At 42.9% G+C, this 23,010-nt stretch overlaps 1 protein-coding gene across 7 annotated transcripts in view; it reads left to right on the top strand.

The window, feature by feature from the left end:
- The window catches only part of PPP6R1 (protein phosphatase 6 regulatory subunit 1), a 49,895-nt gene that overhangs the window by 4,720 nt on the left and 22,165 nt on the right, over window positions 1-23,010 (top strand). For all 7 annotated transcript variants that reach the window (XM_035134593.2, XM_035134594.2, XM_060281619.1 and 4 more), the window contains exons 2-5: window positions 17,000-17,232; window positions 19,048-19,234; window positions 20,993-21,130; window positions 21,997-22,062. In XM_035134593.2, the coding sequence (XP_034990484.2) occupies window positions 17,006-17,232; window positions 19,048-19,234; window positions 20,993-21,130; window positions 21,997-22,062 (618 nt within the window). In that variant the 5' untranslated portion in view covers window positions 17,000-17,005. The remainder of the gene's footprint in view (window positions 1-16,999; window positions 17,233-19,047; window positions 19,235-20,992; window positions 21,131-21,996; window positions 22,063-23,010) is intronic.

Genomic DNA, 23,010 nt, shown 5'->3' with positions numbered 1-23,010 from the left:
GGATCTTGGGTCTTTCAGGAACATACCTTCACTAAATATTTTGGACCACCCATGGTGCACTGTGGTCCTCTTTGACATTTTTTTATGGTCACCTTAAAAAGTGATGGATAACTGTGACAAATGTGTGTCATACAGGAGCACTCAATGAGAAGCCACAGTTGTTTTGCTTGGTGGAAAAGCAGGGTTTGCTCTGCTTAATTTTGGTATCTTCCCACAGTGAAACAACAGTGTAGTTCACTTGTACAACGATGATTAATTACCCGCCCTTCACCCTAAGGTCCCAGAGTGGATTACAACATTTAAAAAATTAAGAACAACTTAACAACCACAAAAATAGGGTGAGTCCTGAAAATATACACCTCAAGTGTCAAAAGCCAGGGTATAGAGGTGCATCTTCAGCTGTCACTGGAAACTCTGTAATGAAGGTGCCAACTCTGTGGGAAGGGAGTTCTACAACTTAGAGGCTGCCACAGATGATGCAATTACCGGTAGCTCTTCCCTGCCAAAGAACCACTGTGCTGTGGCAGCTAGAATTCTTGCTTCTCTGTCTGACTTCTGGCAGCAGTAGCACTACACTTCGTTTCATTGGTGGTGGGAATGTAGTACAGATGGCTCCAGGCTCTGGCTATAAAGCATGGGTTGCTGTGCCTGCGGCCCTCCAGACATTGCTGAAAACAAATACCCATCAGCCCCAGCCAACAAGGCCCAATGGTCAAGAACGACAGGAGTTGTAGTCCAACAACATCTGAATTGCCACAGGTTCCCCAGCCCTGCTGTAAAGGATAGGATTGTAGCAGGAGGGAAGGGAAGGCAGGGATTGAGAGGTGGGCCATTCCATTTTGCGTCTCATCTAGTTGCCCAAGGTAAAATGGTCAACAGTTTTACTACTATCACTGCTGCCGATACTACTACTACAAATATAATCATGGTATTTATCAGACTGGTCAGTTGCTTGTTACTCCAGTGTCTCCAGCTGATGTACAACGCATTAAAAACCTAAATAGAAATGAATAGAGAAATGCATAATGCCATAAAAAACAAAGCAAACAAATACAGTACTTAAGAGGTGATCCCATTAAATGAGAAACCTCTCTTCAGGTTGCATAAGAATTGGGAATTTGGAAAGAAGTTGGAGGATGAATCCAAAATGGGCAATGAAAGTATCTGCATAATTTTTAAATGATCAGAAGGCCTTGATGTGTTGAGAATGAGTGTTTGTGCATGTACAGTGGTACCTCGGTTTATGAACACAATTGGTTCTGGAAGTCTGTTCATAAACTGAAGCGAACTTTCCCATTGAAAGTAATGGAAAGTGGATTAATCCGTTCCAGACGGGTCCGCGGAGTACTTAAACTGAAGCGTTCATAAACTGAAGCATGGGTGTAATTGGTTCCGGAAGTCTGTTCATAAACTGAAGCGTTCATAAACTGAAGCAAACTTTCCCATTGAAAGTAATGGAAAATGAATTAATCCGTTCCAGATGGGTCCGCAGCGTTCATAAACCGAAAATTCATAAACCGAGGTGTTCATAAACCGAGGTTCCACTGTATATGTACAGCCTGTAATTGAACAGATGTCAAAACTTGCATTTTACCAGAAATATACTGTGCTAAAATGTAATAGTAACTGGAGAGTTAATACTCCAGTTGCAAATAATCACAGCAACCAGGGGGAAGCTTAAGAACTGCCTCCATACAACTAGGGAGGGGAATATTTTTAAAATTGGTGTAGAACCAGTTCTCATATTTTGAGGCCACCCACATCCACAAAAGGTTAATATAGGCATGAGTATGCAGTATACATTTGTGGGCTAGACACCTTAACCATGTTTCAGAGGCTATCTTGCTTCCTCCTGAGCTGTAGTTTACAGGTTTCTCGGTTGCTAGTTAGGGGGCAAGTAATGGTTGATAAATTTCTGTAGTTGGCTTTCTCAGTGCTATTGGTCTTTCTTGACAGCATGCAGTGCATAGAATGTGTTGCGTATTCTTGGTTAATTCAGAGGTGACTCCCATCAAGTATGCATCTTAGAACAGATCCTACCGTAGAGTGCTCCGCAGCAGGTCGATGTTAAAACATCTACAGGTGATATCCACCATGGAGTCTTTCCTTTCCAAAAGCATTTTATTTCTTTCCCAAACCTCATACAATGATCTAATCACATGATTTGTAAAACCTTTATGTACTTTTGTCTTCTCATACCAGCCTAAAAATGTAAGAGGTAGGTCTACCAAAAGACTTGGAAAACAGAAAAAAATAATTTGGGTTTGCTTACTTTTGTCCAGGAGGTAGGGCATGTCTCTGTAACCTTAATTGCTTTCTTCCCCCTGCCCCACATACAGAAATTGCGCTTCTCTTTTCACTGTTGCTGTGAGACACTCCAATTATTGCCAAACCCAGTACAGTACAGTACTTGACAATCTGAATCAGAAAATCTAACTTGGATCTCTCCCCTACTCACCTAGTCATAAATTTAGAATGTGGAATTCAGGTTTTCTGATTATAGAATTTGGCAAGCGTGTTGAGTTTTTGTGGGTTTTTAAAGGCAGTTTGTGGTCTTGGGCCTAGTGCTGTGTACATATTTCAACATGCTTGTGCGTGCATGCAGTTTTGAGTAAGAGTGTGTGGCATAGCTGGACTGAAACGGATAGGGTGTGCTGGAGAGGACACACTGTAAAAAAAAAAAAGCACAGCAGCATTTCAGAGTTCCTGGCTGACAATGGCTATACAGTTGTACCTTGGAAGTCAAATGGAATCCATTCCGGAAGTCCGTTCGACTTCCAAAACATTTGGAAACCAAAGCGCAGCTTCAGATTGGCTGCAGGAAGCTCCTGCAGCCAATCGGAATCAGCGCTGGGTGTTCGGCTTCCAAAAATTGTTTAAAAACCGAAACACTCACTTCAGGGAGTCGATTTGTTCAGGAGCCAAGGTGTTTGAGATCCAAGGTACGACTGTAGTGGCATGATAAAGCTGGGCATATCTGTCTTGGGTCTCCTGCGTGGGTGTTCAATGCATTCTTTCAAAAACACACTCATTCTGTCTCTCAGCAAGTTTCCCATTGGCTCTGGGTGTCCTCCCCTTTAGGAAAGCTTTAACTATAACTGCTGTGGGGCAAGAGTTCCTGCTGGGGGGCTATACCTACCACACTCCAAAGTGTAGGTTCTCTGGAGTTGACAGGCATTTGTTCATACTGAAGTTCATAAATCAAGACTAGGTAATAGAGTGGGTTTAGGAAAGGTAATGTAAGAACGGGCGGGTGGGTGGGGTTCAACCAGGGATTGAAGGTAATCTCTCAGCTAGTGAACGATGACGAGCAAAATAGCCTCCATGACTGTGGAAATGATCTGAGGTATATGTGAGGTGACTGTGCTAATAGAGAGCAAGAGCTCTTGATCCTAGCCAAGGAAGCACATGGCCTTAAACTCTTTGCCAATAGTGAAACTGGAGGCTTGTAAAAGAGACCACCTTCTGCTATACTGTGACAAGGGTCATGTGCGTCGAAAAATGTTGCCCTACATATATTTAACAGAGAGTCCTGGCAAACATTAGTTTTGTTTTGTTTTTAGTATTTAGATAAATTCTGCCTTGTTTGCAAATGCCTCAGTAAGGCTAACAAAATAAAGATAAAACATAATAACAGAAGTGGAAGATCAGAGAAAGATAATAATAAAAGCAATAATTCATTTAAAACAGTCAAGAAACCAAAGGAGGCTCAATTATCTTAAACTCCAATCAAATACAATTAAAAGCCTGGGAAAATAGGGTGGACGTCACTTGGCCCCTACAAGGTATTAAAGAAGGTGCTAGGTGAAAATGCTTAGGGAGGGAGTTCCATAATTTGCTACTGAGAAGGCCTTCTTTCAGTCGCCACATTGTGTGGCATGATTGGGCCAGCCTACTCTTTCATAACAAGTGGAGATCTGCCTATTTGAAATATTCTCGGTTCTCGGAAGTTTTTACTTCCCTCTCAATCCATTAGTAGAGAGTAGTCTATGCATGCACAGGTTATCCCTTTTGGCTCCTTTAGGCTGAATACTTTCTTTAATATTTGCCCTTCTTCCCATTTTCCCGGAAGTTCTGGTCAGCATCTCCTGTGTCTTTTAAATCCCAGGACCAAGCTGTAATCCAGGGCTGTGGGATCTCTGGCCAACCAAATGTTGTTGGACAACAACAACAACAACAACAACAACAACAACAACACACACACACACCCTGTCCGCCCCATCAGCTCCAGGCAGCATGACCAATGATCAGAGATGATGGGAGTGATCTGGAGAACCATGTATTCCCCACTTGTGCTCTAGCCCTGCTATCCATGGTTAGGCATTAGACACTGGCTAAGCCTTGCAATTTGCCCAATTTTGTGTTGTCTTTTTCAATTTCCTAGCACACCTATCTACTGTCCCTATTCATTCTGCGCAGGCCCTAATTCTTGGCATGCTTTAGGAATGATCATCAACTGCTTGTGACACTGTGGCTGGTGCTTGCTTGGGTTTCGGGTGAATTTGAGACAACACAAGCCTCTCTTCCACCTCAGCTGAACCCTGATGACTCTGCTTCTGTGTCCATTCAAGCTGGCTTTTTAGCCTGCCACTTACAAAGGTTTACAAAGGGCTCATTAAGGAATTGTGACCAGTTGGCCAAGCGTTAGTGGAGTTGTGCAAGTGACCTTGGCTGATCCCGCTAACTGAGGGTGGGGCCAGAAAATCATCTAGGCTGCACTCTGGCGCAATGAGCAAGTTTGAGAATGAGAAAGTAAATAATTGTCCTGGAAATATTAGTGTCATTTTTGTATGCATCATAGGGCATGTGCCAGTGCACAAATGAGAAATGCAAGAAATGGTTTTGGATTATGATGGAAGAAAAAAAATTAAGAAATTTGAATCACTGAGCTGTGGATGTGCATATGTGTAGTGTGAGTGTGCTAAATTAAAACCTGTACTCTATAACAAATAGTTTCTTGCTGAAAGCCATAATCTTCTTGTTTCCCATAAGTAAAATAGGGCTCTTTGCCTTCTCGTATTCATATAACCTGATTTTGGTAGCGATTCCTGGCAATTTCAGCCTTTTTATTTTAATAAAGAGGTTTCTAGAGCTAATGGTCAGGGAAGACTTTTGACAACAAGCAGGGGATGTGATCCTGTTGTTTGGCAGATATTTTATTCCTGTGTGGCTGTGTCCCCTCCCATGGCCTCCAGTCAGATTCCCCCACCCATGCCACTCCTCATGCCACTTACTACTGCTCTTCATTTAAAAACAAAATATTGGGTTCAGAATAAAGCATACAAATGGAACACTGTGAGCTAACTTGGCAAAGAAGTTTTTTTTTATAAAAAAAGTGTGTGTAATTTACTTTTGATTCAAGTAAGTAAATTTTAATTTATATCCCGCCCTCCCCGGCCAAGACTGGGCTCAGGGTGGCTAACATCAGATATCAAATACATTAAAACAATAATAATAATAACTTTATTATTTGTACCCCACCCATCCAGCTGGGTTTCCCTAGCCACTCTGGGCAGCTTCCAGCAAAGATTAAAATGTCACACATTAAAAACTTCCCTAAACAGGGCTGCCTTCAGATGTTTTTCTAAATGTCAGGTAGTTGTTTACCTCTTTGACATCTGATGGGATTAAAGACACCTTAAAAATTAGAATGAGGATAAAATTTAAATATTGCCCATGAATTACAACCATAGGGTTCGAGAACCTCAAGTATTCATCAGGGCCAGCTATCCATGTTGGTCCCACATGAGCAGATAAAAGGGCCAAAGAGGTAACTTACAGGGTCCCATAGAGGGGGGTCAAACTGGGCCCGGACCGAAGGCCAGACAGAACAACTCTGTCTTGCAGGCCCTGCAGAAAGATGTCAAGTCCCGCAGGGCCCTGGTCTCCTGCGATAGAGTGCTCCACCAGGCTGGGGCCCAAGCCGAAAAAGCATTGGCCCTGGTTGAGGCCAGTTTAACCTGCTTGAGACCCAGGACCTCCAATATGTATTATTATTTGCGGGCCATACTACTAGTTGGGTTAGTTGTGTACCTGGTATGAGCAGTCCTAACAGCAGCAATCACACTCTTCAGGTGGTTGTACTGATGAGAAGAGAACTATAAGGAATGCCCTTGCCCTGCCTTTTAATGATATAGCCTACTAGCTAAATCTAAACACATGCTGTAATGTGGTGGTTTTGTTTTAAAAATGGGAAGTTAGAATGTTGGTTTGACAAATCTCATCACTTGACCCAGGAACCTGTCAGATGGGGTTAGAATCTCTTTTGATCAAACCGTGAGTTTGCTCCCCGATAAGTTGCCTGGAAAATTAGCAGTAAGGTTGTTCTTGGCAACCAAATCTTTGGCCAAGTGTCTTTGTTTTGTCTAAAACCTTTGTTTGCAGTATTGCTACCAAATACCACAAAGACCTGTTTGTTAACCGTAATCTACTTATATCAGTACCATATGGGCCTTCTGCCAAACTTGGTGTCAAGAGGCAAGGGGATTTTGTGGAATCGCAGCAACCTTCTGGAGAAGATAAGATGCCACCTTCATTTTTATTAATGGTTTTGTGGTGATTGTAACACGTTTGCAAGTCATCTTGGAAATTATGCATTGCAAGGTGAAATGTAAAATATTTTAAATAGCCAGTTTTCTCTTACCTTGAAATTGGTAAGATGAATAAGGACAGGGATGAATTATGGACATATAAACATCTTTAAGCAAGTGCCATTATCTGTTTAATTATCATCAGAAGCTTAAAAAAAGCAGGGCTATGAAAATGTCTGTCAAGAATAGTTCCTCCTATTGAAATCTAGTCCTTAATATTTATCTTTACGAACTCTCTAGCCTGTTGCCCTGCAAAAAAAAAAGTAGCACTTGGAACAGAGGCATGAATGTGGAGTGACTGAGCCTTTATTTAGAATCATACAGAGCACAGCTTAGGTATTACTTAACTGAAAAATGCCAGTAGAACAAACAGTGCTTCTGTGCCACTATGGGAGAAGACTTTGTGTCATAGTTCACCGCATTTTTCTTTGTTGTCAGAACCAAAGGGGCAAAAATCACTTTTAACCTGTTCCGAGGCACGTCCAATTCCAAGGATCAAGTCAAAATCGTATTTCTGTTCAACCAAGCTGAAGTTCTGACAGAGCTGCACATATTTGCAGTGGCCACTCAGAACTTGGGGGGGGGGGCTGCTGCTGTGGTTTTAATTTGGTAAACTACAGTACGATATACAAATAATAGTTTATAATGTTCTTATAAATTTGAAAGGGAAGGCTTATTGGTTCAGTAGTCTGAATTCTGCAGCTCAGGGGCGGGGAAACTCTGGCCCTGAGCCACATGCAACTTGCTCATATACCCCACAACAGTTAGTCTCTCCCACCAGTTCCAATGGAAAGCTGTTTTCAAGCCTAATTGCAATATATGTGGGAGTTACAACTAGGGAGGGAAGGAACAACCCTTCCTGTCCCATTAGCTCCAGTAGGAGGCTGTTTTCAGTCCTAAGTACCACATCAGGAAGTGATCTTCAAACCCTTTTTTCTGGGGGGGTTTGAGAATGTCAGGGTGCCCCCTCCCTGAGTATTTTGCGTTGACCCTGCCCATCACTGGCCCCTGGAAGGCTAGCCATGAGGGCGATAGTTCCCCACCCCTGTTGTAAAAGGTACACATACTGTTCCTTATCTACTGCTGCTGATTTGTTTTATTATACTGATAACCATGATGACTGCAAAATATTGTTTAACTTAAGAGATTTTTATTTAAAAGACCACCATTACTAAAATAAAATAAAACGTCCAGGGTTGTATAAAAAAGCTTACATAGACATTAAAAGATAAGGATCAGGTTTTGAAATACAGTAAAGCTTTAATAGTCAGCCAAAACCAAAAAAAACACAAAAACCATCCCCCCAAATTCTCTTTGGCTACAGCCCATTGGTTACAGCCTTGGAATCGACTTGTTCCAGTCCACAAAGAAGATGGCCGTTAGCTTGTTTTAATTTGAAATCTGGCAAAGTTACTGGGATGGCTGTCTCAAGAGTTCCATTCCTCTTTTATTGGTCTCTCACAAAAAGGTGCAGTTGCTGAATCTAACCTTACATGCCTGACCTGATTTGGTTTCTCAAGGTTTGGCACAGCTACTAAAGGTATAGAGCCAGTTATTCCTTAATCCTGCAGCACTGTCTGGTTCTTGCTACTCTATTCCTGAATATGACAAGCTGAAGTGTGTTTTCATAACCTGAGGGTGGAATTGTTTTTCCATTTTTCAGCACGGGCGAATGCAGGATTAAATGGACTGCTTCAGGGAGATTTTAAAACCAGAAAACAAATGCAGAAAAGGACTGAATTGCTTCCCTGTATTGGTTATGAACTTTCAATTTTTTTTGGGGGGGGGGGGTAAGCCCTTCCTGCCATCACTTCCCATTACAGTACGTATGTCATAATCTAAACAAGGTAGATAGTGGGTTGGATCCAGACTGCTAGTTGCAGCTGAGTCCCATTGAGGTCAGTAGGAACCCAGTTACACATGGCTAATTTTTTCACATCAATTCAAACGGGACCTAAGTATGACTTGCTTTAGTTGGGATACAGCCCCATGATAAAGCAGTAGTCAAAGTAAGAGCACAGGTTTACAAGTCCATAGTAATGTTGGCCAATACACCGTCTCACAGGCTACTGTGAGGCTACTGATTTGCCATGAACTATAAAAAGAATGTTGGTTGCAAGGAAAAAGTATAGGTTTATAAGGAGAATTCCTGGACGTGAAGATCCAGCTTTGGAGTAGGTACTTTTTGGTGAAAGAACCCCAGCTGAGATTTAAAATCACAAAATATGCAGCAGCAAAGTAAAGCATGGAAATATAGCCTGTTAGACCTTTAAAATATGATCTTGTGAGTTCCAAAACTTCTCTCTTCCCCAGCATAGAAAAAGACCACACATTTGGTAAATTAAAAATTGTTTACTTACAAATTCTTTAAAGGACAGATTAATGTGCTTTTCCATACAGCATTCAGAAAAAATTACACTGACAGTAAAGCTTGATTTCATTCCAAAGTGGTTAAAGTTCCTTAATTATTGGTATAGTAACTCAAGAGTGGTTTAAAAAAATTCCTTCAGTAGCACCTTAAAGACCAACTAAGTTTATATTTTGGTATGAGCTTTCGTGTGCATGCACACTTCTTCAGATACACCAGGACTTCCATTTCATGCGGCTCAATGTGGTGCCTTCCATAGTTCTAGTTACAGGTAGGTAGCCGTGTTGGTCTGAGTCGAAGCAAAATAAAAAAATTCCTTCAGTAGCACCTTAAAGACCAACTAAGTTTATATTTTGGTATGAGCTTTCGTGTGCATGCTTCACATGTATCTGAAGAAGTGTGCATGCACACGAAAGCTCATACCAAAATATAAACTTAGTTGGTCTTTAAGGTGCTACTGAAGGAATTTTTTTATTTTGCTTCGACTCAGACCAACACGGCTACCTACCTGTATCAAGAGTGGTTTGTGAGAGCCATGCGGTCTGAACTGGAACAACCAGCTCAGACCTCATATGCTGAGTTTATCAGTTGGACTGAAGGGGAGCAAGGACTTGATTACCTAGTTGAGCTAAGCCTGAAAGGCCAGCTTACTCTATGGTCAATCCCTTCATGCATGAATTAGAATTAAGCATGTTGGTTATATGGGGCTGTGCTATCTCTGGTACTGGAAGACATTTCTCTGCTGCCAGTCTTACCAGTAGTAGATAGTAGTGGGCTGGATGGACCAGTGGTCTAACTCAGACTAAGGCATTGCCATATATCCATATATATTCCAGCATGGTTCTGAATTGCTTATTGAATTGCTTATTGGCTTTGGCTTTGTCCTCTCAGCATTCAGCCATGGTTCATATTCCTTAACTATGGTTTGTCAAGAAGTCTGAATTCAGTAAGAAGCATGGATCATGCACACCTAATTCCTATTTTTAATAGCTGGCTTCTGATATTGGGATTTCTCAAGTGTAATGACTGAATGGCCAAATCATTCCATATGAGCTTTGGATTTACATGGTTCCCTTTTCCCTTCACTGCCACGCACCACATGTGTGAGTTCTTTCCCTGACTTGGTTCATGCAAACTGTAGCTTGCAAAACATTTCTGCTGAATGGGCAAACTATGGTTCACTTTTCCCCTTCAAAGCACAAATATGAACCAGAATTTTGTGGGGAGAATCTGAGTTTGTGAGGAGGACAGGATAAAGGAGGCACCTGGCCCCAAGGCTGAGAACTGGTAGCTAAACTGGCTTTGTTTCTACATCTGAACCATCCCAGTGCGAGAAACCAGCTGGTAGGAACACAGTTTAAGCATGTCTTCTCCTTGCTTCTGGCTCAATTCAGACATGGTGCCAAATCAGAGTGCATAAGGGGAGGAAGCAATTTACAATCCTAAGGATGGCCAAGCCGTGGCTTGATGTTACATGAGAACTGGCTCATTGTTGTCTTAAAAACACACACACACAACCCTGACTTTCGTACCTGATCAAGTTCTCCTGCAAATAATCCCAACTGTGTCCTCTCCTGCTGGGAATTTTCTGGACAGACCATCCCTTTATTTTCAGAGGTCCATCTAAGTAATATATTTTGTCAGTAAAGACAAATACGCAAGTCTAAGATAACCCAGAAAAGTGCAGGTTTTTTCCTTAAAGCAAAATCTTTCCTCTGGCCGATTTCTTTCCTCTATTCATGCTGCTGCAGAGGTCTTCCTTGCTACACGTGTGTGTGTTTAAGAATAGTGGAATAAAACTGCCCCCAGTCTTCCAGATTTTTGTTCTCTTTCCCTCGTTTGCCATGGCTGAGAGGAAGATGCGAGAACCTTCCCACCAACCTGAACTTCTAAACGCAGGACCTTAAAGGCTGCTCACAAGTAGCAAAGTCTTTTTCATGCCTTGTTAAACAGGTACTGTGTTAATTGGATTACAAATTGACTGACCTTATTGGAGGAATAGGCTTATAAATGTGCAAGCAGCCAAAGTAAGAGGGGGAAATAATTAAGATGTAAGAATATTTTCAGCCTGGAGATATAAAGGAAGGTAGATTGGATGGAGACATGCCATCTTCAATAACATCATCATAGAACCTATTAGAGGAGGCAGTGCAACATTAGCAGAGCTTGGGGATACCTACGGTAGCAAGTTTTCAAAGTCAATTTGGTGGTTCCGTGGGTAGACCCAATTATGCTACCCTAGTACCCTAGTAAAGTAGCAAAAGTGATTCTGCAACAGGTGTCCGGGGGTGGGGAAGTTTTCTCTATCATAATCGCTTGAGACCTGAATTGCATAAAATGTAGCTTAATCTTTCGCTCTTCTGTTAAGCACATGCTTTTAATCTTCTCTCTTGGCTTGGCTCAGAGGAGATTTCTCTTGCAAATCACTAGGATTTTCCAAAATAGTTAAATCTTTTTTCTTTCTTTCTTTTGCACAAAGATGTGGGGGTGTTTTTTTGTTTTTTTTTAACTTTTTCTTCAGTTTTCAAGCAAGTCTGATGAAGAGAGGAATTAAGAGGGCAAATCTCCTGTTTGTTAAATTACAACAAGGCTGACGTACAAGCTGCTTTCCCCTTGTGTTTAGGGGAGCCTCTTTGCCATTTCCCTGAGCGAGTGGAGTCAGGCTGCGCCTTCTGGAGCTATTGCATGACAGATAGTGGGAGATTCCCTTTCATTCAAGGCCCTGAGCAATTGCCTTAAAGGCGCTTCTCAAACTGCCTGATTAGGCACTGCTGGAGCAAAGAGCGGCTTGGCAACATAAAGAGCACTGTTGAATCAGACCAAAGGCCTAACTTGTTCCAGCCTCCTGGGTGTCATGGTTTATGTATGTGCATCTCCCCCGCCTTTGATAATAATAAGAAAGAAAATAGCTAATGTATAGAAGCCTGGGGTCCTAAAAACTTGATGCTGGTGCCTAGTTATTGAAAATAACTTGCATGTATCTGAAGAAGTGTGCATGCATACGAAAGCTCATACCTATGACAAACTTAATTGGTCTCTAAGGTGCTACTGGAAGGATTTTTTTTGATTTTTTTTTTTGACTGCGTCAGACCAACACGGCTACCTACCTGTAACATGTGAATGTGTGTGTGTGAACCTCAGCCACTGTTGAAATGTGGCCTCCTTCAGCTTTCCACCACATAAAGTGGTTCTCAGTCTAAACAAGTTTTGCCATTCTTCGTTGTGTCTACAGTGGTCCCTGTAACTTGCATGTGGTGTGTGCTTCCCACCCCAAGAAAAGACTTGAGACAGGGCTAGCTTCTTCAAATTCAGTGCTGAATGCCAAGAACATGAAATGATTCCCCCCCCCTCCATTCTTGCCTTCCACTCTAAACAGGATTGGGAAAATTCCAGGTGCTTACATGTTGGGACAGATGCATAAAGTATGTAGCAGGGCTTCCCCACCCATGCCCTCCACAGCCAGCCTTGCTATGTGGACAAAAGGCATATAGTTAAGCAGATAATTTGAGGGCTACGCTTCACAGCTGGGTATGGCAGTTATGAGGGGGATGCGCCTGCATTGGTTGCTGCATTCCCCTTAAAATGTTTGAAATCAGTGGCGTCATCCAGGGGTCGGCAAGGTTTACCTCGCCTGGGCCGTTTCACTCCAGTGGAGATTCTTCTGTGGGCCGGATCATGCATGCCCACAATTTCTGGCGTCTGTGCATGCACAGTGTGATTTCCATCACCACGGAAGCGAGTCCCCATGCCACGCTGCACCGGTTTAGCGCAGCGCACGGGGACTTGCCAAATGGGCAGCTCGGTTGAGGGGCGGCTCGTGGGGTGGTTAAACGACCTCTGTGGGCTGCTTGTTGCAGGTTGCCGACCCCTGGCCTAATCCTTTCCTGGGCTGAATGTGGCATTTGTCAAAGAAGGGCTGGCTGAATGTGGCATTTGTCAAAGAAGGGCTGGGATCTGATAGGTTTGAATAAGAAGTGCTAAAGTTCTGTCAGATCTAGCACTCTCTTAGCTGGTAAGCTCACAAGCAAGGCAAGGTGGTAACAGTGATATCCCTTGTGGGGGGTTTGTCCTCCTCAGACACAGTGAGAGCTAGGAATTTGCTTTTTTGAAGAAGAGAGCTGGAACCAGAGACTGGGTCTTGTTTGAAATGCCACATGCTGTACAGCACTGTGATTTGAATGCAACTGATAACACAAATGGTGTGGAGCGAATAATGGGGACTGAACTCTGGTTTAGTGGTTGGTGGGTTGCTTTGGGTAACTTAATTGTGTCTTATTTATTAAAAAAACATCTAAACTCTCCCAAGTGTTTTCATATTCTGTTGGAGATTGCGCACATATATGCAAGCAATCTGCCTTGGAATTCTAATACAAGGGGTTACATAAATCTGTTAAACAAATAACCAGCCTACCTCACATGGTTGTTGCAAAGTTAAATGAGTTGTGGGTATTGCAGACTTTTTTTGTGACCACCTCCTGACCCTAGGTATTGTAAAATAAAGGGCTGAACTTCACAAACCCTGCCTCCACCTTTGCCCCCTCCCTCCCCGCCCATGTGTGTTGGCAGCTTCTGCTGAACACCAGTCTCTCTGAGTTGATCTGAAGACTGCGGTCAGAGCCAGGCTGCCTGTGCTGCTATATTGCAAAAGCCTTGTGTTCAAGGTTGCTTGGAAACCGACTGAAAACTTTTGGCCTTTGCAGTTGTGGTGGCAACAGGGTTGAAAAGGGAAGCGGGGCGTCTCCAAGTTACTATTTGTTTCTCTCTGGTTTTCCCCCTCCCTCGCTGATGATACAGAGAATCTTTTTGCCGCTTTGGATTGCAGCTGTAGTTAGGGAAACCTGCAAAACATGCATGAGAAACGATGGCACGGAAGATAGTGTCATTTGTGCACTCATGAGATCATTACTGCTGTTCTTGTATGTTAGTTACTTCACAATATGACTACTACTACCCTTTTGGCTTTTGCTTGTGGTTAGTAATCCACATTTGTCCTAAAGCATGCATTGAAAAGGGGTGGTGAAACCAGCCCATCTGCTTCTCTTCAGTCACTCAGTCATCATGGGTTCAAAGCAGCAGTTCTCCAACTACTGGACAGGTTGAAGTTCCAGTCAGAGCTAGGATGCTGAGGAAGGTGGTGCCTTCCTCCTTATCAGTCAGGACCTTGATAGATTTGTGGCGCGGTTCCGGTTTCCGCCGGCAGGAATGGCGGACCTGTTTTCCATCCCTCTGACCTTCGTAAGGAATTTGGCGGTTGCTAGGGGAGTAAATGGCAACCCCCTACCCTCTCCGGGGGTTACGGAGAGGGGCCGCTGGCCCGCGATGCCCCCAGACCCACTCCGACTGTTTATGGAGTGGGGGGAGCTTGGGCTGAAAAGCACTTACGAGGGCCAGGACTCCCGGACGCTAATCTGCATGGCGGGGATTTCCATGGTTAAAGAAGATAATTAGGCTTAAATCTATGGACATACTTCAGAAGGAGGGGAAGAAGCGCTGTTTACTGCTGAGAAATTTATGCTGCTGAGGGAGAGGAGTCAAAGGCTGTATATCATCTGGAAGAAGGATTGATGGGGACGGAGCGATAAGGGAATTGAGGTTTTTTTTATTTTTCTTCATATGAGTTACTTCGTACCTTCCCAGACGCGATGTCCTGGCTTGTTTGGAGTGAAAGAGAAGCAAAAGACTGTGTGAGTTGAACTTTATAAACTGTTGTTACTGAGCATATTTTTTAAAGATGTGGAGTTGCCGATGAGAAAAGCCCCCCCCCCCTTAGTCGGACGGAAGGAGTCCTGGACGCGTTCGGAGGATTTATGAGCTGTGACGCACTTTGAATTGGAGCAGCGACATGAAGCTAAGTTCAGCTATAGGGCAAGGAGATCCATTAATTTACCAAGAGTTTATGGTTTGATGTTTGGGTCTTCTGCCTGGAAAAGCTGTAAATTTTATAAAGATCGTTAATCTTCATGGCTATGAGAGAAAACGAAAGTGATTTGAGCTTTTTAAGATGGCGCTGCTTCGACGCAACAGGGAGCTCCAGACTAAGAAGATTTATGGGGAGGCTGGACTGACTAACCCACACAGGAGAAAGAACATTTGTGAAACCTTGTTTGATATTTATCTCAGCAGCTGGGAAACAATCGGTTGAAAGTGGAAAACATCTATGTGACTGTAAGGGGAAGATCTGGATTATTATGAACTTGGAGGACGATTTGAACTTTAGAAAAAAGACGGCAGTGGACGGTTGCGAGGAATCCCCAATTTCTTGAAGCATGGGAACCCAAATAAAAAATTCTTTAGATGATTTGGCATAACATTCGGTTTGATTGATATATATATGTGTATAATTTGAAATAATGAATGTGATATAATTGGTTTTAATTGGAAAATTAATAAAAATATATTTTTAAAAAAAAGATAGATTTGTGGCACCTGTAAAATCCCATAATCCCATGATGGCTGGTTAAGAATGGGTTTCAGAAAGAGTTTCTGCTTCCTTCATAAGACTCCAGAAGGACTCTGAGAGAGCCTGTTACATTTTTCTTCCACTGCCAGCAAGGAGCTACGGTAGCTACCCCAATCTACTGATTTCTGCATTTTCACTTGTAGAGCATACCCAAAGCAAAAACAATAAGGAATGCAACAGATGCAAGAGACCAGTTTGTTAGTCCTAGTATAAATTCTGACACAATTAGTCTTCAATGGGAGATTGAAAAAATAAAAGGAATACCTCTTATTTCTTGGAGCTTCTGAGGTGTCAGGCTCTCAGGAGCCACCAACTGGTCAGCTGTAGTTGGACTCAGAAGATCAGTGGTTCTTTTTAAAGCTGGTCCTCTAAGAAATGGCAATAGGCATGGGTTATTTCTTTTTCTTTGGGTCTCTTGGTGAACAGTGAATTGCCTGACATACTGTATTTATTATGCTACTTGTATGAATATGTTTGTCACATTCACCTATAGAAGAGATGATTTCCTGGGGGAGGGAAGTTTGCATAAATTTAGAAGGGGTGTCCAGAAAGCTCATAGTTAAGGAATAGTTAATCTGCTCTGAATGACCAACACCAGACACACTCAAGTTCTTCCCCCTTGTTTTGTTATTTTGCTAATTGTTTTCCAGATCTTTCCCATCACCACCCTTCCCAACAGACTTGGCCTTACTGGACACTTAGCAGGGAAATGCTCATGTTACAACTCCCTCTGCATCTGCTATTCCTTTTTTGCTTCTCGCTGGCACACACACTGAAACTTAATTTGTGGCCCCAATGGAGTCCTCTACATTCCTCCATTCCTGCTCAGCTTGCCTTTAATGAATTCTGTTGGATGACTTATCAACTCTTTGATCTTGGCCGTTTTGCTTTACCTTCCTCTGAACTCATTTCTATTAGTACTTATTTCAACACCTGGTTTTCCTTTTGTTGTGTGGTGTGCTATTTTGATCCACCTGTTGTCACCCCTAATGCTCCCACTATCCCTGGCAATTGGCCATGCTGACTTGAGCTGCTAGGAGTTGGACTCCCAAAAGGCTCCACCCCAGTCCACCTTCCTCCTTGTTTCTCTTAAATCTACCACAAGTCAAGTCCACAGTCTTTATCACTGAGCCACCCAGACTACCTTGTTCTGTTTATACCTGTCCCATTGATTTTCCCATGTCCTTATCCTCTCAGTTATTGCTGTTCCCTTCCTGTGAATAATGGCGGTCTCTGTGCCATTGAGTTTTCAATTGGGAACAGTTTTATGCTAGGCTCTGCCCCCCACCTTTTGTGCAAGGATTGTTTCGAATTAAGAAGGGGTAGTTGCAAGACTTCTTTTTTCAGCAGGAACTTGCCGGAACTCAGGTGGGCAACATTGTCATTATAAGAGAACAAGGGAGTTGTTCATGGTGAGTTCCGGCACCTCTTTTCCTAGAAAAATAGTACTGGACAGTTGTATGCATGATTACTTTAGGAGACTTGCACTTGCTAGCTTGTGATGCCTGTGCTTATCTCCCATCCCATTGTTGGTTGGTTGGTTTTCAATTGGCCCCTCTGTTCATTTTCCATCCTCCGCAGCAAGCCATGTTCTGGAAGTTTGACCTCCACACGACCTCTCATATTGACACCCTCTTGGAGCGTGGCAACGTGACCCTTTTTGAACTTCTGGATGAAGAGGATGTGCTACAGGAATGCAAGGTGGTCAACCGCAAGCTGGTGGACTTCCTGGTTCAGCCTGAGCACATGGAAGCACTGGTCACCTGCGTGACAGAGGAGCCCCCTGGGGACGTGGATGAGAGAGTACGCTACAAGTAAGTTGCTCTGGAAAGGGGGGGGGGCTGGATGAAAATGGAGCTTCTCTTGTTTGTTTGTTTGATATGTCCAGAACAAAGAAGAAATGTGCCACGTTCATTTTCCTTTCTTGGTTCTTCAGCTGCCTGTGGGCGCGGGGTGGTAGAAAACTGCATGGTTGCTGCTTTTTTAAAAAAATTTTAATGGGAGAAGTCAAGACATCAGCTTTATTGAGACACCATGCTAAACTATATATCCTAGTGATATCTGAATTGACAAACCATGATTTGCAGCAAGTTGGGAAACAATGATTGGAAACCATAGTTCAGGGGTCAGCAACCTTTTTCAGCCATGGGCTGGTCCACCGTCCCTCAGACCATGCGGTGGGCCGGACTATATTTTGAAGAAAACAAACAAACAAATTCCTGTGCCCCACAAATAACCCAGAGATGCATTTTAAATAAAAGTACACATTCTACTCATGTAAAAACATGCTGATTCCCGGACCGTCTGCGTGCCAGATTGAGAAGGCGATTGTGCCGCATCCGGCCCACGGGCCTGAGGTTACTTACCCCTGCCATAGTTTCTGTTAACTGTGGTTTGGTGTGATTTATCAAACTGTAGTTACAAGCCGCTGCTCCATCCCCAAAGGCCACAACATGTTGAGTTGAGTTCTGAGCATATGAGAAATTGGAGCAGAGCAGCAGCTCTGAATCATGGATTGCCTGTACATTCTGAAGCACAAACTGTGGTTTGGCATTGGGTGGGCATATAATTCCAGGTTTCATAAACCATGGTTTCTCATGCCAGAAGCAAGCATTGGGCCTGGGCACTAGCTCTGGCTTGGAATTCCTGCTTAGCATTGAGCCACAGTTCCTGTTTTGGACATAAGGGAGAATTCTGTTTTAAAACAAATTGGGCTCTCAGCACTGAAGCTGACCTTCAAGGAGACTGGCAAGCGAGGAGTGTGCAGACTTTATGCTTGTTCCTAGATTAATAAACCGTTGCTTATAAAGCCTGGAATGTTGCATCCAAGCTGGCCCAGTACCTTCACTAATAGCAATATAGTTGTTCTATATTTAGACCATTTTGGGAATGAATGAATCCTGGTTGCTGTCAGAAGAAAGCTATGCATCAACTGAAAGGAAACTTAATAACTTAAACTTGAAAAGTTATCTAGTGTATTTGTGCATTAAGCCCTAGATGTCACTGCATCATAAATCTTCTTGGGTTGTAGCCAACTAAGTCTTAGAGTAGGAGTTAGAGAGGAAGGGTAGGTAGGCCTGTTGATCTGATAACAAAGCTCTGCATATATTCCATGATTGCTGTACAAGCTCTGAATTTTGATGATGTGTGCAGAATTTGTCAGTTTGAAAACCTGCTTCTATTAAAACAAACATGGAGTAGAATGAAAATAATATTGAAAGTACATGGTCAGTGCCTGCTATAATTTCAGTAACCAAAGAAGGGAATTGACACATTTTCAGTGATTGATGGGCCAAAACGCTGTATTTACCCTGGTCCTCTCTCTGACTTGAAGAAATAGAATAAAGTATGTGCTGTAAGGAAATCTTCCTGACCATCTGACATATTTCATACAGATTGTATGTAAGAATTAGCTTTTCATGGGGCTGAATTTGGGATTATCTTGCTGCAGAATATTTACCCTACACTAAAACTCAAATATTGTAGGTATCTCTTGTTTTGGAGATACTGATAGATCTTGCCAGGCAGGTGGGCCACACAACATTCACTCAAAAGGAAGAGGCTGGTGGAGATGATCACGCATCAGGTCTGGTTGTGTATTTGCTTTTTAAAAAGCCTCTCTCCTATAGGTATCCAAGTGTGTCGTGTGAGATCCTGACATCAGACGTTACCCAGATAAACGACGCATTGGGAGAGGACGAGTCTCTCTTGCGGCGCCTCTACGGCTTCCTGCAGACTGGAGGTATCCTCAACCCGCTGCTGGCTAGTTTCTTCAGCAAGGTCATGGGGATTCTTATCAACCGCAAGACTGATCAGGTATATTTGCACGTGCTCATCTCAGTTGGGCGCTATGCCAGTTTTAACTGTTCCATGTTTTTAAAAGCTTGCTAATACTACTGCCTTAAATTTGTAGTGTGGTTTTTTTTAATGATGCTCTAGCAAAAGGCAGCCTTTAAATATTTTGATTAAATGTCCCTGTCCTCTAAATGGCTTTATGTGGCTCAGGGGACTTACTCCTGAGAATGCTCATTAGGTCCTCCCGAACAACTTACAGAAGCCCTAGCAAGTGAGCTCATTAGGAAATACGTGATGAATATTTTCTAACTGCTACATCCTCATGTGGCAACACTTGATGTAGTCCACATGGGGGAGTCCATTGACTCTCAAACATTTATTCGGAATCCCTGGTGTGCTAAATACTAGCTGTCACCATACAAAGATGCACCCGGAATTAGTATTGATCATGTGAAAATGATGCCGCAAAATAATCTCATGGTGACTTGAACCATGTCAGAAATAAGTATCAATGTTGGGCTTTTCAAGCTAGTGAATTTCGAGGTGCATCTGGTTGATCAGCTTGTGAAATAGGATCCTGGACTGCATGGGCCTTCTGTCTGATTCAGCAGGGCTGCTCCTCTGTTCTTCATAGTTCTGGTAAACATTCATTAAAAACCATTTATGTACTCTATGCTGCCTTCCTCAGAGAATCTCCGGGCAGCATACATGGTGTGTGTTCCTTTCTATCTTCATGGCCTTCTCATGATTTATGTTGGGTGAGTTACTATCCCATGGTCACCCACCAAGTTCTGTAGCCAAGCAAGGGTTTTTTTTTTAATCCTTATGATGCCAAAGGTATCTGCTCAGATTATTTTATTTTTAAAAAATAAACAGACTTGACCTTTCTCTTTCTGAAAAAACTTAAATTGGCTAACAGTATTTCTGTATTTATTGTTTTTGTATCTTGCTCTTCTTACAAGGAGTTTAAGATTGCACATGTACTCCCCCCCCCCTTTGGCCTCAGTACAACCCTGTAAGTTAAGTCAGGCTGACAGTGAGTGACCCAAGATCCTCTAGTGAGATTTACTGCTGAGTGGGAACTTAAACTCCCTCCCCAGTCCTGGTCAGAGCTTTAACCCAGGAATGGCCTAACTCAGGGATAGCTAATAATCATGCCATCCAGCAACACCTGGACTACAACTCCCATCATCTTTGACTTCTGGCTTTCTTGACCTGGGCTGATAGGAGTTGTAGTGTAACAAAATCTGGAAGGCACCACGTTGCCTACCCCTAGTCTAACCGTTGCACCATGACAATCTTGCAAAAATTAAAAAAAAATTCTTCAGTAGCACCTTAAAGACCAACGAAGTTTTTATTTTGGTATGAGCTTTCGTGTGCATGCACACTTCTTCAGAACTGCATGCACACGAAAGCTCATACCAAAATAAAAACTTAGTTGGTCTTTAAGGTGCTACTGAAGGAATTTTTTTTATTTTGCTTCGACTCAGACCAACACGGCTACCTACCTGTAACTAGTTGCAAAAATTTGACAGCCTAATGATGAGACAGGTGTCCAGTACAGCCTTTACCTATTTAAGGAACTTAAACCCAATTGTAGACTGGCTCATAAGAAATGTATATCATATCTCCTTTCTGTTCCAAGGTTTTATTCCAGTGTCACCACAACACTGTGCAAGCTTACTTGAGATGACTTTCCTCCCCTCCCCTCCCCTCCTTCCTTCCTTCCCTCACATCTCGTCCCTTCTACACCCACTCACTTGCTCTGCTGTCTTCCAGATAGTTGCCTTCCTGCGCAAGAAGGACGATTTTGTCAACCTGCTGCTATGCCACATCGGTACCTCGGCCATCATGGACCTCCTGTTGCGGCTCCTCACCTGTGTGGAGCAGCCACAGCTCAGACAAGATGTGTTCAATGTAAGGGTCCTCCTGCAGGCACTCCTAACTGTCTCACCTTCCTTCCTCTTTCTTGAAATGGCACGCAGCACAATTTCACATCCAGTCTTCAATCATTGTGTTTGAAATTTTCATCATTCACAGAATGAAAGGTTTTAGAAACATATTTGCCCTATTCACTGGAACAATTAGAAGGGAAAGATTTGCAGTTCAGCAGGCTTTGCTGGAGAATATCTTCATTATTTCCCCCAAGTGCCCCTGATGTGAATCTTAGAAATGCTGGTGTTTGGGGTGGATTCAGTTTCTTGTTCTTGTGGGTTCCAGTTTGCTTATCTGGAGAAGCAGTGTAAGAGAAACAGCAGAATCCACTACCCAAATAGAGGTTTGCCTTTTTTTTGGTTGAAAGGTGATAAAGCAAATTTAGCCCATGTTTCCTTATTGAACAACCAGCCATCTGTTCTGGAATTCGAGGTGCCACCCTTCAAAATGAATCCCTGCTCTATACCTCTGCACTGACCTCTGGTGTTCTCATAGGAGCTACCATGTGGATACATACCTGATTTCAGAATACTCCTGTTCTATAGAATAGCCAACCGTAGTTTGGGAAGCTTGTCTCTCACAACATCCTCCTTTGAAGGTCTCGTGTTTTGAGGGCTTCCAAAGCCCAAAACTGCATGGCATTTACCAATAATATTCCAAGGATATTGGTAGAACCTTTGGAGAAACAATGGGGCCCAGAGGTCAGCACTGTAAGATAAAATTGAATGCATTTGAGTGCAGTCTTCTGTCCCTGGGAGGTTTGGGTTGGTAACTGGAACATGGGTGAAATATACTTGCTTAACCTTTCCATTCATGTTCATTTCAAACACCCCCCCCCTTATCAAAAGTGGCTTAATGAGGAGAAGATTGTGCAGAGGCTCATTGGGATGATCGACCCTTCAAAAGATGACAATGTAAGTATTAAATGTGTCCTGGGGCTCTTCTGGCCCTCCATTGGAAAGGATGTATGCTTTTGTGTGGGTTAGGTGGGTGCTCAGGGCTTTCAACTTCTTTCTGTTAGCTGATCTCAGTAGGAGCCAAACATGCTAGACTGCTTGTGGTGGAATTAAACAGGTGTATTTCATGCAGCCTAATCCCGTGCATATTTCCTCCCTTTGCATTCAATGGGATTTTTCTCCCAAACAAATGTGTCTAAGATTGCAGCCTTAGTGTCTTGCGCTGTGATGATGATCATTTCGAAGTCGAGGTTAGTGAAACCAACCCCGGTTGGTATTCAAAATCAAGCAGGCCACTTATGCATGCCTTGGTCGTATTGTGTTCTAAACATGGTATCTGGAGATTTTATAGCATTTAAGCTCATTCTGGCAAGAAGGAGCATGATGCCATCCTCTGTGAGGATTCAGGAGCAGTCTATCCAGTTGTGCAGAAAAGTGAAGTATCCCTTCTGTAGGTGGGAGAAGGATGGTCTACAATCATGCTATAAAACTTTAAATGTCCTTCTGCTATGGAAATAAACTGCTCAGAAACATAAGCTGGTCCATAATACAGTAGCAAGGTGACTAACATGAGCCATCCACAGTTTTTTTTTAAAAAAATGTGCTTAATTCTATTTGGAAGCACACTGGGAAATAAGGTACAAGCTTTGGCCTATAATGTCATAAACAGCTTAGCACCAGATTATCTGTAGAATGTGCTCATTAGATTTAGCTTACAGTGGAAAGGCCCCTCCACCAGAGCTTAGGCAGGTATCAACAAAGATGCAGAGTCTTTTCCGTGCTGGCACCCGATCTTTGGAGTGCTCTTCCCAGAAAGGTTCATTTGGCTCCTATACGCTTTGCTTTTTTTGTGCCAGGCAAGAACTATTTTATTCTCTCAAGACCTTCCTGCTGATGACAGTTCCT

The sequence above is a fragment of the Zootoca vivipara genome, chromosome 13 (genome assembly GCF_963506605.1).
Source record: "Zootoca vivipara chromosome 13, rZooViv1.1, whole genome shotgun sequence".
In the NCBI taxonomy this organism is placed as follows: domain Eukaryota; kingdom Metazoa; phylum Chordata; class Lepidosauria; order Squamata; family Lacertidae; genus Zootoca; species Zootoca vivipara.
This window is presented reverse-complemented; position numbering and strand designations above follow the sequence as displayed.